Below are 12711 nucleotides of genomic sequence, written 5' to 3' on the forward strand. Positions count from 1 at the left end.
AGGTGGACCAAAACGCAGCGGGTACGTGAATGCTCATCTTCATTATTTATTTGGAAAAACGTGAACACTTAACAAAAATAACAAACAACGACGAAAAACAGTCCTGTAAGGCTACACAGCTTTACATGGAACAACTACCCACAAAACCCATGGAAAAACACCCCTACTAAATAGGACCTTCAATTAGAGGCAATGAGGAATAGCTGCCTCCAATTGAAGGTCAACCCAATAAACTAAACATAGAAATAGAAGAACTAGAACAAACATAGAAATATAATAACATAGAACATAACCCAAAAAACCCCGAAACACACAAAACAAACACACCCCTGCCACGTCCTGACCAACTACAATAACAAACTGACCACTTTACTGGTCAGGACGTGACACCAACTCCCCCTGAGAGACCCTCTGGGAGTGAGGTCACAGCGAGAGATCAGCTATTATTGATGGCGACTCTGGAGCAATTAGGGTTTAATGCCTTGCTCAAGGGCACATTGACAAATTTTTCACCTAGTCGGCTTGGGGATTTGAACCAGCAACATTTTGGTTGATGTCCCAACACTCTTAACTGCTAGGTTGCCTGCCGCCGGCATAGTCTACATCAATAAGAATTAGCTTCAATATTTTAACCTGTGAATTAGCCTCAGGTAGGTAATGTGTTGGATGACAGGAGTGACAAGTACACAGAAACAAGCAAACAATGATTTGTATAAACTTCTCTCAGGAGAGACGCTATCCAGTGTATGGATCCTTACTCTACTGTCCAACGCCACTGCAGTGGTAGAGAAGCCATCAGAATTTGCATTGACAACAACCACAAGAAAGACTCAAAATGAAGATTTTATATCTCTGTGTGTTAGCAGCATGTGCGTGGACGTCCGAGTCACTCATACGGTATGATACACAGAATATGTGTTTTTAATAGCATTTTTAGTTCATTTATAAAACTTCATTATTAACTGTATTATTAACTGCATTAGTAATGTGTGGTTTGCAACTGGACATTACCTAAATTATGCAGTAATTCTATATGAATTATGTAGTGATAAAAATAGATTGCTGCAGATCTATATAAAAGTATACTGCTTAAAACATTATTACTAGTCTAGAGACCTTTTTCGTTCATACTTAGTGAAGGCTCGACAAAGGTCCTAGAGGCACTGAGAAGATCCTTATGTCCTGTGTACCTTTTTTGTTTATTTTGCTATCCAGTATACCCCTCACAAAGTGTAACTCCTTGAGACAATCTATGTCTGACTCAGAGAGGGATTTCAGTCGTCTATTCCATGATTCCTACTCCGACAACTTTGACGACGATGACGCCAGTGGGTCCAGCAAAGTGGCTCTGAGGAACTATGTTGATGTAAGGGTCTGCTCGCCTTATAAGTCCTATAAGTCGTATAAGTCCTATAAAACTATTTTTTAATTTGCACAGTAAGTGGCCTTATGCACAGTAACTCAAGTCATACTTCACCCATTATGCATTACTCATTATGCATTGGTTTTGATATATCTTCTTCATCGTTGATGTGATTGTGTCTTCAGGCTCAGTTCTATGGAGAGATTAGTTTAGGAACCCCACCTCAAATGTTCAGGGTGACCTTTGACACTGGATCCAACAATCTCTGGGTGCCCTCTTCCAAGTGCTCCGTCGCTGACATCACATGCTGTAAGTCTCTCATCATGCACTGTGCACATGGGTAGCATTTTCTCAGACTATTCCCTGTAGCATATACACTTAAAGTACAAAACATTTTTACTGTAGGAATATCATGTATATTAAATGTTACTGCAATGTAATGTTAGCACAGTCAGAGTATAGGAAAGTTAAAGGCGTATGGAAATATACACTGAGTGTACAAAACATTAAGAACACTGCTCTTTCCATGACAGACTGATGTCATATTTTAAAACCACTTCAATCAGTGCAGATGAAGGGGAGGAGACAGGCTAAAGAAGGACTTTTAAGCCTTGAGACAATTTAGATATAGGTTGTGTATGTGTGCCATTCAGAGGGTGAATGGGCAAGACAAAAGATTTAAGTGCCTTTGAACAGGGCATGGTAGTAGGTGCCAGGCACATCGGTTTGAGTGTGTCAAGAACTGCAATGCTGCTGGGTTTTTCATGCTCAACAGTTTCCTGTGTGTATCAAGAATGGTCCAGCACCCAAAGGACATCCAGCCAACTTGACTTAACTATGAGAAGCATTGGAGTCAACATGGGCCAGCATCCCTGTGGAATGCTTTCAACACCTTGTAGAGTCCATGCCCTGATGAATTGAGGCTGTTCTGAGGGCAAAAGGGGGTGCAACTCAATAATAGGAAGGTGTTTCTAATGTTTTGCACACTCAGTGTAAATTTGAAGTAAATGGATATAAGGTTTAAAAATAAAGATAGAGAGAGTTAAGAGTTGAAACCCAAGGCTGATCATTTATGTCAATACTAGGAATAAACATGAGAATTGTGACTTCCTGTCTTAGCTAGTTTTTTGTTCAGAAAACACCATATCAAACTGATGATGTATGTTTAGCGTTGTATTGCAGTGATTCACCGGAAATACAATGATACCAAGTCCAGCACATATGTCAAGGGTGGAAGAAAGTTTTCAATGCATTATGAACTGGGAAGTGTAACTGGGTATCTCAGCCAGGATACGTGCACAGTAAGTTTGGAAAGGAGGAGAAATGAATGGCTGCCACTGACAGATTATATAGTTTTAAATCATCTGCTTGCTCTTCTGTCAGATTGGAAGTGTATCTTTAAAAGATCAGGTGTTTGGTGAGGCCGTCAAGATATATGGAGCGAACTTCGTTGGTGCTAAGTTCGATGGAGTTCTGGGAATGTCTTACCCAACGGATGATGCCATGAGCCCTGTCTTTGACAACATAATGAAAGAGAAGCTGTTGGCGGAGAATGTTTTCTCCTTCTACCTCAACCACAAGTGAGTGGCGATAGTGAAGTGGAACGCAGATCATTATTGTATTTTATACCTATTTATCCAGAAAGTCCCATTGAGAAGAACTCTTTCCCAAGGGAGATCTGAATGAGCTGTAGTAAACATGGCAGTTTTAGAATCTACTTGTGCCACTGGAAATGTACTGCAGATGCTGTCTTCTGATGGGCGCTACTGTTCTCTGACAGGATCTCCTCCAACCAGCCAGGGGGACAGCTAGTGCTGGGAGGGACTGACCCTGCATACTACACTGGGGACTTCCACTATGTCAACATCACCACAAAGGACCTCTGGAACATCCACATGGACGGGTCAGTGCTGCTAACCAGTGTATTTATTATAACCAGTGTATTTATTACAGCCAGTGTATTTATTACAGCCAGTGTATTTATTACAACCAGTGTATTTTATTTTAAAGTAACTGTCCATTGTTTTCAGATTTATGAAATTACAATATGTGTGAAATAGTTTTTTCCCCAAAAATGTTTTAATTAAGTATGTTGAAAATACATTTTTCTGTTTTGGAAGGGTATCGGCATATCCCAGAATAATGTGGGTGTATACCGGTCTTGTCACGGTTGTCGTATGAAGGAGACCAAGGCGCCGCGTGCGTATCGTTCCACATCTTTATTTCTATGTGAAACTATGCAAGACATACAATAAACTATAAACAAAAAACAATAAACCGTGACGAAGAGGGGCAACATGCACAAACTCAAAGTAATCTCCCACAAACACTAGTGGGAAAAACAACAACTTAAATATGATCCCCAATTAGAGACAACGATGACCAGCTGCCTCTAATTGGGAATCATACGAAAACCCCAACCTAGAACACAACATATAAAATGTAAACTAGACAAAAACCCCAACATAGAAAAAATAAACTCGAACCAAACATAGAAATAAATAAACTAGACAAAAACCCCCAGTCACGCCCTGACCTACTCTACCATAGAGAAATACGAGCTCTCTATGGTCAGGACGTGACAGTACCCCCCCCCCCCAAAGGTGCGGACTCCGGACGCAAAACCTGAAACCAAAAGGGAGGGTTAGGGGGCATGTCTAGTGTTGGTGGCGGCTTTGGTGCAGGACGAAGAACCTACTCATCCCGTGGATCCTCCCGCATCGGAGGTGGATCTGGTGCGGGACGAAGAACCCTCTCATCCCGCGAACCCACTAGCATAGGAGGCGGCTCTGGTGCAAGACGAAGAACCCTCTCATCCTGCGAACCCGCCAGCATCGGTGGAGGCTCTGGGCTGCCGACCGTCGCTGGAGGCTCCGGGCTGCGGGCCGTCGCTGGAGGTTCCGGGCTGCGGGCCGTCGCTGGAGGTTCCGGGCTGCGGGCCGTCGCTGGAGGTTCCGGGCTGCGGGCCATCTCAGGAGGCTCCGGGCTGCGGGCCGTCTCAGGAGGCTCCGGGCTGCGGGCCGTCTCAGGAAAAAAAAAAGCGAGCTCTTTATGGTCAGGACGTGACAGGTCTGTTGTGTTCAGTAATTTGTGTCGTAGCTCAGTTGTGTATTGAATACTGTTGCTTCAAGAATGTATCAGGGAAATTGTGCGGAGGTGAGAGGATAGGATGGGTGAGTTGGTTCGAGTTGTTTACATGTTGATCTGAAGTAAAGACGTTCAGTTTAATTGCACAACAAGCCTCCGCATTTGTAACATTTGGTGACGAGGATGGCCGAGTTTAGCTTACCTCCACCATCTCTATTTCTCCTGGTCCTTGGAGATCCACCTGTTCCATGGAATCACTGGTTTCAATCCTTTCAGTTGTATATGGTAGCGATAAATCTGCATGGAGCTGCCAACGCACACAACGGGCGATTCTACTCCGCTACCTCGAGGGACAATGTGTCTTCTCCACTCTGCAGCCAGTGGAGTTTACATCGGCTGCCCAAGCTCTCATGGAACACTACAGTAGCTCAAGCAGTGTGATCATGCATTGTTTTCTCTTCAGACAACGAGCCCAACTGCCGGGTGAGTCCCGTAGCACAGTACCTAGTGGGACCATGCAGATTGGGACCACTAGAAAACAAATTTGTACATGATCAGATCATTGAAAAAACGTCATGTTCTCCACTGAGGGAGCAATTGTTGTTAAAGACTGATGATCTGACACTGGAGAAAGCACTTACTGTTGGAAAACAAATGTAATTTGTTCTCACTGACCTACAGAGCGCATCTCAAGGGGCAGGGCTTCACACACTGGCTGAGGCACCAGTCCAAATGTGCAGGAAACCACTGGGGGGGCAACGTTGTTCTAATTGTGGAACAGTCTACATGTCCAGCAAAAGAGCAACGCTGCAAGAACTGCAAAAATACAATAATTTTGCCCGTTGTTGTCATTCAGCAGCGGCAGGACAGCATCGAGCAGATCAATCAATCAAATGAATTCATAAAGCCCTTTTTACATCAGCAAATATCACAAAGTGCTATAGAGAAACCCAGCCTAAAACCCCAAACAGTAAGCAATGCAGACGTCAAAGTTCACCAATCTCCATTAAGTCTGTTGTTGAATCTTGTTATGTTCATACAAATATTTACACATGTTATGCTTGCTGAAAATAAAAGCAGTTGACAGTGAGAGTTTCTTTTTTGCTGAGTTTATCATTAACATTATATCCTAAAGTCAGATTCCGTAACCTAATACATCCAATAACAATCTCACCAAACTTTACACTTCGTGGTCGTCGTCTTCCAAGTTGTTTCCGCGGGAAGCAAATGGGTAAATTAGCATGACACGAGCTGAATTAAATAGAACTAAAAGGCTTTGAAAATAAAAGCTTGCAGTACGCTCAGTGCGCCGTTCTTTGAATAATGTTGTGTCTATATGTATGTATTACAATTAATAAACTTCAACAGTATTTACCACTCCTACTACTGGGACATCAATGATTGCACATTGTAATTATGCAATAGACTAGAAACATGATTGAAGTAAAGGCTGATTTGTAATTCATATATACAGAAAATAAAACATGTGAATATCTAACTCCCTTCATCTGATGTCACAGGATAGTATTTCAATGAGATACTTAATTTCAACCAGTTGAGAATGTGAAAAGCTTTATTGAAAGTTAATTATCCAGGTGTTATAAATACATAATACATGCATTATAATGATGATAATTGTAATATTATAAATGCAAGTTCAATCTGTACTTCAATGCACATCTGGTGTGCATCATAAAACGAGGAAGAAAGACGAGGTGGGAGAGATGTGTAGAAGACAGAAAGGGAAAGCGGTAAGAACAGAGGCAGACAGCATATGATTAATGAATTACAGTGCTACCCTAATATTCTCTCAGTTCATCACAATTAGTGTCTCTAGTGGTGTCTCCTAACCAGTCTTGGGCCCCCAGTTGGCCTGAAGGTTATCTTAAGAGTGGGTGAGGTGGCGATGACGGGACTGGCTTCCTCTCTCACATCAAAACATACCTGCAGACGAGATACAGATGGATAGAGAGAGAGCATGATTAAGCCTTGTTTTTTTATTCTAACACAGTCAGTCATCATAATCATCAGGAGGTGAAATGCAAAACTGACCATGGATCATTAACTCTGGGACTACTACATCTCTATCTGTATTTCAATGTAAAGCATCTCTTTAATAATACTTCCTGTTGACTCGACCAGGTGACCTCTCACCTATGATCATGCTGTGCCCTCTGTCAGCCAGTTTAGATGCGGGAGGGGTTCACCAACAGCTGATATAACCAAGAGGATTTAGAAAAAGGGGGAGAGGCATGAAGTGAAGGATAGCGACTGTTATTGTGTGTGGTCTCACCTGGTGTCCACACTAAGTGGCTACAGTACTTTATACTGAAAAACAGACACATGAGGACAAACAATAGAAGATAGTCATTATTAGACAAATACCACTTGAAGCTTGATGATGACTTGATTATTTGAATCAGCTGTATAGTGCTAAGGCAAAAACAATAATGTGCACATGTCTTTGGAGCATTCTGATATGCCACAGCTGGTGAGGTATCAGGTTCGCCTCTGTACTTAAAGGGTGATTATTCCAACTCTCTGAAATGCTGCAGATCTGCCCACAGACAAGGTAGGAACACATATCCCACACAGAAGAGGTGGATAGAATTCGACAGGTCAAGGTATCCTTCTTCCTCCAAACTGTACATATGAGACAAGTTCCATGTACAACAAGACAGGCAGAGAGAAAGAGAGAAAAAGAACACAGAACAGTTTAATTACCTCTGGTTATGGACACTTTTGCCAGCAATAAAGCTTCCATGGCCTGTTCCTCGGACAGTGAACATCTGGCAATATCTACATTTTCGACCCCTTCATTAGCTCTCACTCTGAAAGTAAAGAAAATAGCTTATTTTTGGAGATAAGAAAACAATAACTGAGATATGACCGTTCAATCTAAGCAGCAGATGTAATTTTCAGGATACGTCAATACAGCACAGAAAGCTTAACACCAGACTGGTATTGTGGTTGTTCATTAGGTGATGGGAAATATGCAATAAGTATACAAAATAATATACTTACCTTCCTTGAAAATCCATCTATACCGCCAAAGATGACAATGTTGTATCTTGAAAAAAAGGATTGGAATTAAAAGTGAAATGTTTAACCTATTAACCTGTTTCATTATTTATGTATTACCAGAACAACTCCATTTTCATACATCATTGAAAATGTGTCTATGAATAAGTAAGAATAAAAAAGTTAAAATAACTTCTTATGTATTACATCTTAGTACCTTATCAATTTATGATTTGTATCAATGTGGACGAGAGACAGGGGAGCAGGAACAGAGTATTTTTGACAAGCAATGCAACGAAGCTGGATTATTCTGGCAATGATATCTGCACCATCTACACGCTGCAAAGACTCCCTAACTCTTCGCTATTGTACACGATTGCCCATTGTTCTGAGACTTCCTTTGACCATTCTAAAGCCTGCATGGGCATCCTTGCCTTAATGGCGCTGACTTTCTGGTCTAACTCTTCATCTGACATATCAGAATATCATTCCCTGACAGACATATTGTGTTCTTTCATCCTTCTGTGAAAAAAGCTAACCGTTACACTGTCATGAAAAATTATTATACATCGACTATGAAACAAATAGGACATGGCCAGCTTATGAGTTGCCATTAAAGAAAGTTATATTAATTCAACTGAAAATGGAGAGAACAGGAATTTGCAGCTAAATGCTTCTGGTTAGCTTGATAATAATAATTGCATGATTTATCATTCTACGCTATGTATGTATGTAATATAGTAGAATGTCATGAACCGACACTGAATTGTAGGCGCTAAAAGTTGGACGGAAGAACGCCCAGTGCTGCTTACCTAAGATGCCATCATCACACAGTCCTTCTTCATAAGTGTCCGCTATGACATCCTTTGTGTTGGAAAGAAACAGTATTGGTTGTAGCCAAACCGACACTCAAAAATGGCCAACATGGAGGGTGGTTGATAGTGAAATTAAATTGGAGTTTTGTTTTCAAATACATTTTTTGTTCTCAATATATTTTTGGGGAATAAAAAGCATAAAGTTTTGCGCTCTATTACAACATATTTGATTGCAAAATATTTGTTTTACTTTGAAGCCTCGTTTTTGCTTTCAGAACTATTATTTTTGATTTTAAATAAAAAAGTTTTGCTCTCGATATATCCATTTGTTGCAAGTTGGGGAGGTGGCCTAATAGCTGAACAATAGACTATTCAACCTTTACTAAAGAATAGTCTAATAGCTGAGATAGGTGTGTAAAAAAAAATCCTATCACAGACCAGATTTGCCCTAACGAACAGGGGGAGTTAGAGAAGTGATTATGCTTTTAGGTCCCAATGCACTACCGTGTCTCTAACTGACAAAGAATGGGCACTATAAACCAAATAATAAACTGATCATTTCAAATAAACTTCAAATGAAACAAGCAGGGGGAGCAGGTTTCGAACCACCAACCTTCTTGCCTGAAATCCAGCGCGCTATTGACTGTGCACCAAAAGCATGCTCAAGCCGCAGAGTCAATGGAGCGTGTCCTCATGGTAGCTTGCTACTCAATGTAATAAAGTAATAACTTTTCAAATAACGTTATGTTGGCTGACAATTTGTTAGCTACGCTGTCCTTACTAACCACATAGCATATCATTACAGCAGTATGTACCGGTACGTTAGCTATCTACCTAACTTTAGTAGTTATACTGTACATTAAACTTGACAGTATTTTATTTATTTTATTTATTTCACCTTTATTTAACCAGGTAGGCAAGTTGAGAACAAGTTCTCATTTACAATTGCGACCTGGCCAAGTATAATAACTATAGGCTATCTAACTGCCCAACGTTTATTGAATTGATTATTCCCGTAATTCTTAGTTTAGCTAAATGGTATAGTTTTTGTGCGTTCTCAATAGACATTCGGGTGCTTTCGTAAATTCGCTCTGGCTAGCTTGTCCGATTTCAGAGCACTCTCTCTGAGTGTACCAGAGCACAGAATAAGTAATTACTAGTGATCAATACCCATTGAATATGGCCAGTGTCAGTAAAAGTCGGCAAAAAAGCGTAATTAAATTGTTTCCAGCAGCACAGTTACAGTCACCAATGCTCTGATTAACACAAAAACTGCCTAACCAGCTCTGCTAGGGCGAGTAAAATGGTCAGAGTGGTCTCATTTGTGTCTGGAAGTAGCTAGCTATTCTACGTTGTAGAATAATAGTGAAGACATCACAACTTTAAAATAACATATGGAATCAGTTAAGAACAAATTACTATTTACAAAGACAGCCTACTCCTTCCTCATGGTCGGGGAATTGAACCCCGGTGTCCCACGCTGTCACGATCATCATAATAACATTCGAACCAAAGTGCAGCGTGATATGGGTTCCACATGTTTATTGAATGAAACGCACAAAAACAATAAAGAACGAACGAAACGTGAAGCAAATGACGTGTCCACAGGCAACTACACATAAACAAGATCCCACAAAACACAGTGGGGAAATGGCTGCCTAAATATGATCCCCAATCAGAGACAACGAAAAACAGCTGCCTCTGATTGGGAACCATACCAGGCCAACATAGAAATAAACAACCTAGATTACCCACCCTAGTCACACCCCGACCTAACCAAAATAGAGAATAAAAAGGCTCTCTATGGTCAGGGCGTGACACACGTGCCTGCAATATGGAAGATTATCGAACGTATTTTACGTCATTTTATAGAATTTGGCAGTATGTACAACTGGCCTCACAACCACAGACCACGTGTAACAATGTCAGCCTAGGACCTCCACATCCGGCTTCTTCACCTGCGGCATCGTCTGAGACCAGCCACCCGGACAGCTGATAAAACTGAGGAGTATTTCTGTCTGTAATAAAGCCCTTTTGTGGGGAAAAACTTATTCTGATTGGCTGGGCCTGGCTCCCCTGTGGGTGGGCCTATGCCCTCCCAGGCCCACCCATGGCTGCGCTCCTGTTCAGTCATGTGAAATCCATAGATTAAGGCCTAATTCATTTATTTCAATTGACTGATTTCCTTATATGAACTGTAACTCAGTAAAACTGTTGAAATTGTTGCATGTTGCGTTTATATTTTTGTTCAGTATATTTCTCTAAATATTTGGGTGTCTTTGGCAGTTTGAGCGTTGGAGAGGATGTCAAGCTGTGTAAAGGTGGCTGTGAGGCCGTGGTGGACACTGGCACCTCCCTGATCCTAGGTCCCTATGATGAGATCAGTGCTCTGCAGAAGGCTGTAGGAGCTGTGCCCTGGAACCGTGGAAAGGTAGAACATGACAGATGTCAGAAACTAGAATCACCTATTATTTTCTATCTCTTCTCTCTACAGTATCTCCCTAATCCTTTTCTTTAGAAAATGCATACCAACCGACGAGTATATCCTCCTGGTATCTACCAAACCAAAGAGGGTGAATATAATTGTAATCATGAAGCTAAATAGGTCCTCGAATAGCCATTTCACAACTCTAGAGATTCTGTTGACATTGAAGCATGTTAGCTATGAGAGGGTGGTTTTACTGTCTTTACACGCTATCTGTTACTTGTTTCACAGTACACGGTTGACTGTGAGAAAGTGTCCTCCCTCCCCAATGTCTCCTTCACTGTCAGTGGAAAGGTCTACCCTCTGACTGGAGAACAGTATATTCTCAGGGTATGTACAGTACATAGCATATCAGGCAGTTTGTAAAGAACTAAATGCACTATAAATTTACTGTATATATATCATGTATATCTTATGATACTGCAATGTAATGTTAGCATAGTCAGAGTCTAGGAAAGTAAAAGGCATATGGAAATATACAGTGTAATAATGTGGCATCATTATACAGGCTGTTAGAATAGAAACCTTGTTAATATATCTGTAGATGTCACTGGTGCTCCTTCTTACCGTGTGTGTGTGTGTGTGTGTGTGTGTGTGTGTGTGTGTGTGTGTGTGTGTGTGTGTGTGTGTGTGTGTGTGTGTGTGTGTGTGTGTGTGTGTGTGTGTGTGTGTGTGTGTGTGTGTGTGTGTGTGTGTGTGTGTGTGCGCATGATTGAACAGTGGACTACGAAGGGCAAGAAAGTCTGCCTTTTAGGATTTTCCCCCTCAGGCTTCCCTGGCTGGACCCTGGGAGATATCTTCATTGGAGCTTACTACACAGTCTTTGACCGGGACAACGATAGGGTGGGATTTGCCAAAGCAATATAAGAGGAAGGGAAAGTGGATACCTCGTCAGTTGCACAACTGAATACATTCAACCGAAATGTGTCTTCTGCATCCGCATTTAATCCAAACCTTCTAGATAGCCCTGCCCAGTGAAATAATGTTGAAAAGAGTGTAATGCTAAAACACCTGATGGTATAAAATACTGTATATACATATGGGAGGAGTAATGCTAAAACACATGATGGTATAAAATACAGTATATACATATGGGATGAGTAATGCAAGATATGTAAACATCATTAAAGTGGCATCATTAATGTGACTAGTGATCCATGATTTCAAGTATGTATGTTGGCAGCAGCCTCTCTATGTTACTGATCTCTGTTTAACAGTCTGATGTCCTTGAGATAGAAGCTATTTTTCAGTCTCTCGTACTTTCATAGATTTAAAATGATTATTTTAGAATAACAAACTTTGTAAAATTATATTTGTTCTTGAAAAGGAGGATAAGCAGACGATTAACTTCTCTCACACTGATAGCATTTGTATCATAAATAATTTTCACAGCATTCAAAGTTTTGTTTGTTTTATGAGTAAGTGGGTGCATTTTCCTGTGTTCATTTCCCTGGTTAATCTCCCTATTTAAACATGACCTCTATTTGACATTTTTGTGTGTAAAGAGATGAATGAATCAAATAAAGACTTAACTCCCAGTTATTTGGCATTTGTTTGTATGTCGTGTTATTTCAGAGTAATTGCAGCTGATTGGGTGTAGTTGTGAAGTTGCACCAACAGCGATGTTTATCACAATTTGTTATGGTTTTGCTGTTGCCATGAGGAAATGAATGTGATTTCCTTTGAATTTTGAATCACTTCAGCACATCCCCATCTATATGGACTCAGCATGCCCACTACATGCTTTTCGTCCTGCATACATTTATACATGTTATGAGGATATTACTTCCTATTCAGATTTGGAATTTGACATTAGGTATTAAGATAATAGTGATATTGCTGATACATGAATGCGTGTGGGGTCGTTAGGCACAACGTTATTTTGGTAATTCGACACAAGTACTGCAGTGACAAATAGCTAACATTTTTATTCAGTCCCT

General features: G+C 40.8%; 1 protein-coding gene across 1 annotated transcript; it reads left to right on the top strand.

Moving 5' to 3' along the window:
• The first annotated feature begins 835 nt into the window (after nt 1-835).
• LOC106584518 (cathepsin D) lies at nt 836-12122 on the top strand. Its single transcript, XM_014169915.3, has 9 exons — nt 836-897; nt 1216-1366; nt 1549-1672; nt 2546-2664; nt 2747-2943; nt 3144-3266; nt 10573-10717; nt 11003-11101; nt 11492-12122. The coding sequence occupies exons 1-9, from the start codon at nt 836-838 to the stop codon at nt 11636-11638; spliced, it is 1167 nt and encodes a 388-aa protein (XP_014025390.3). The 3' UTR covers nt 11639-12122.
• Nucleotides 12123-12711: the final 589 nt, after the last annotated feature.

The sequence above is a fragment of the Salmo salar genome, chromosome 23, assembly GCF_965601325.2.
Source record: "Salmo salar chromosome 23, fSalSal1, whole genome shotgun sequence".
In the NCBI taxonomy this organism is placed as follows: Eukaryota; Metazoa; Chordata; class Actinopteri; order Salmoniformes; family Salmonidae; genus Salmo; species Salmo salar.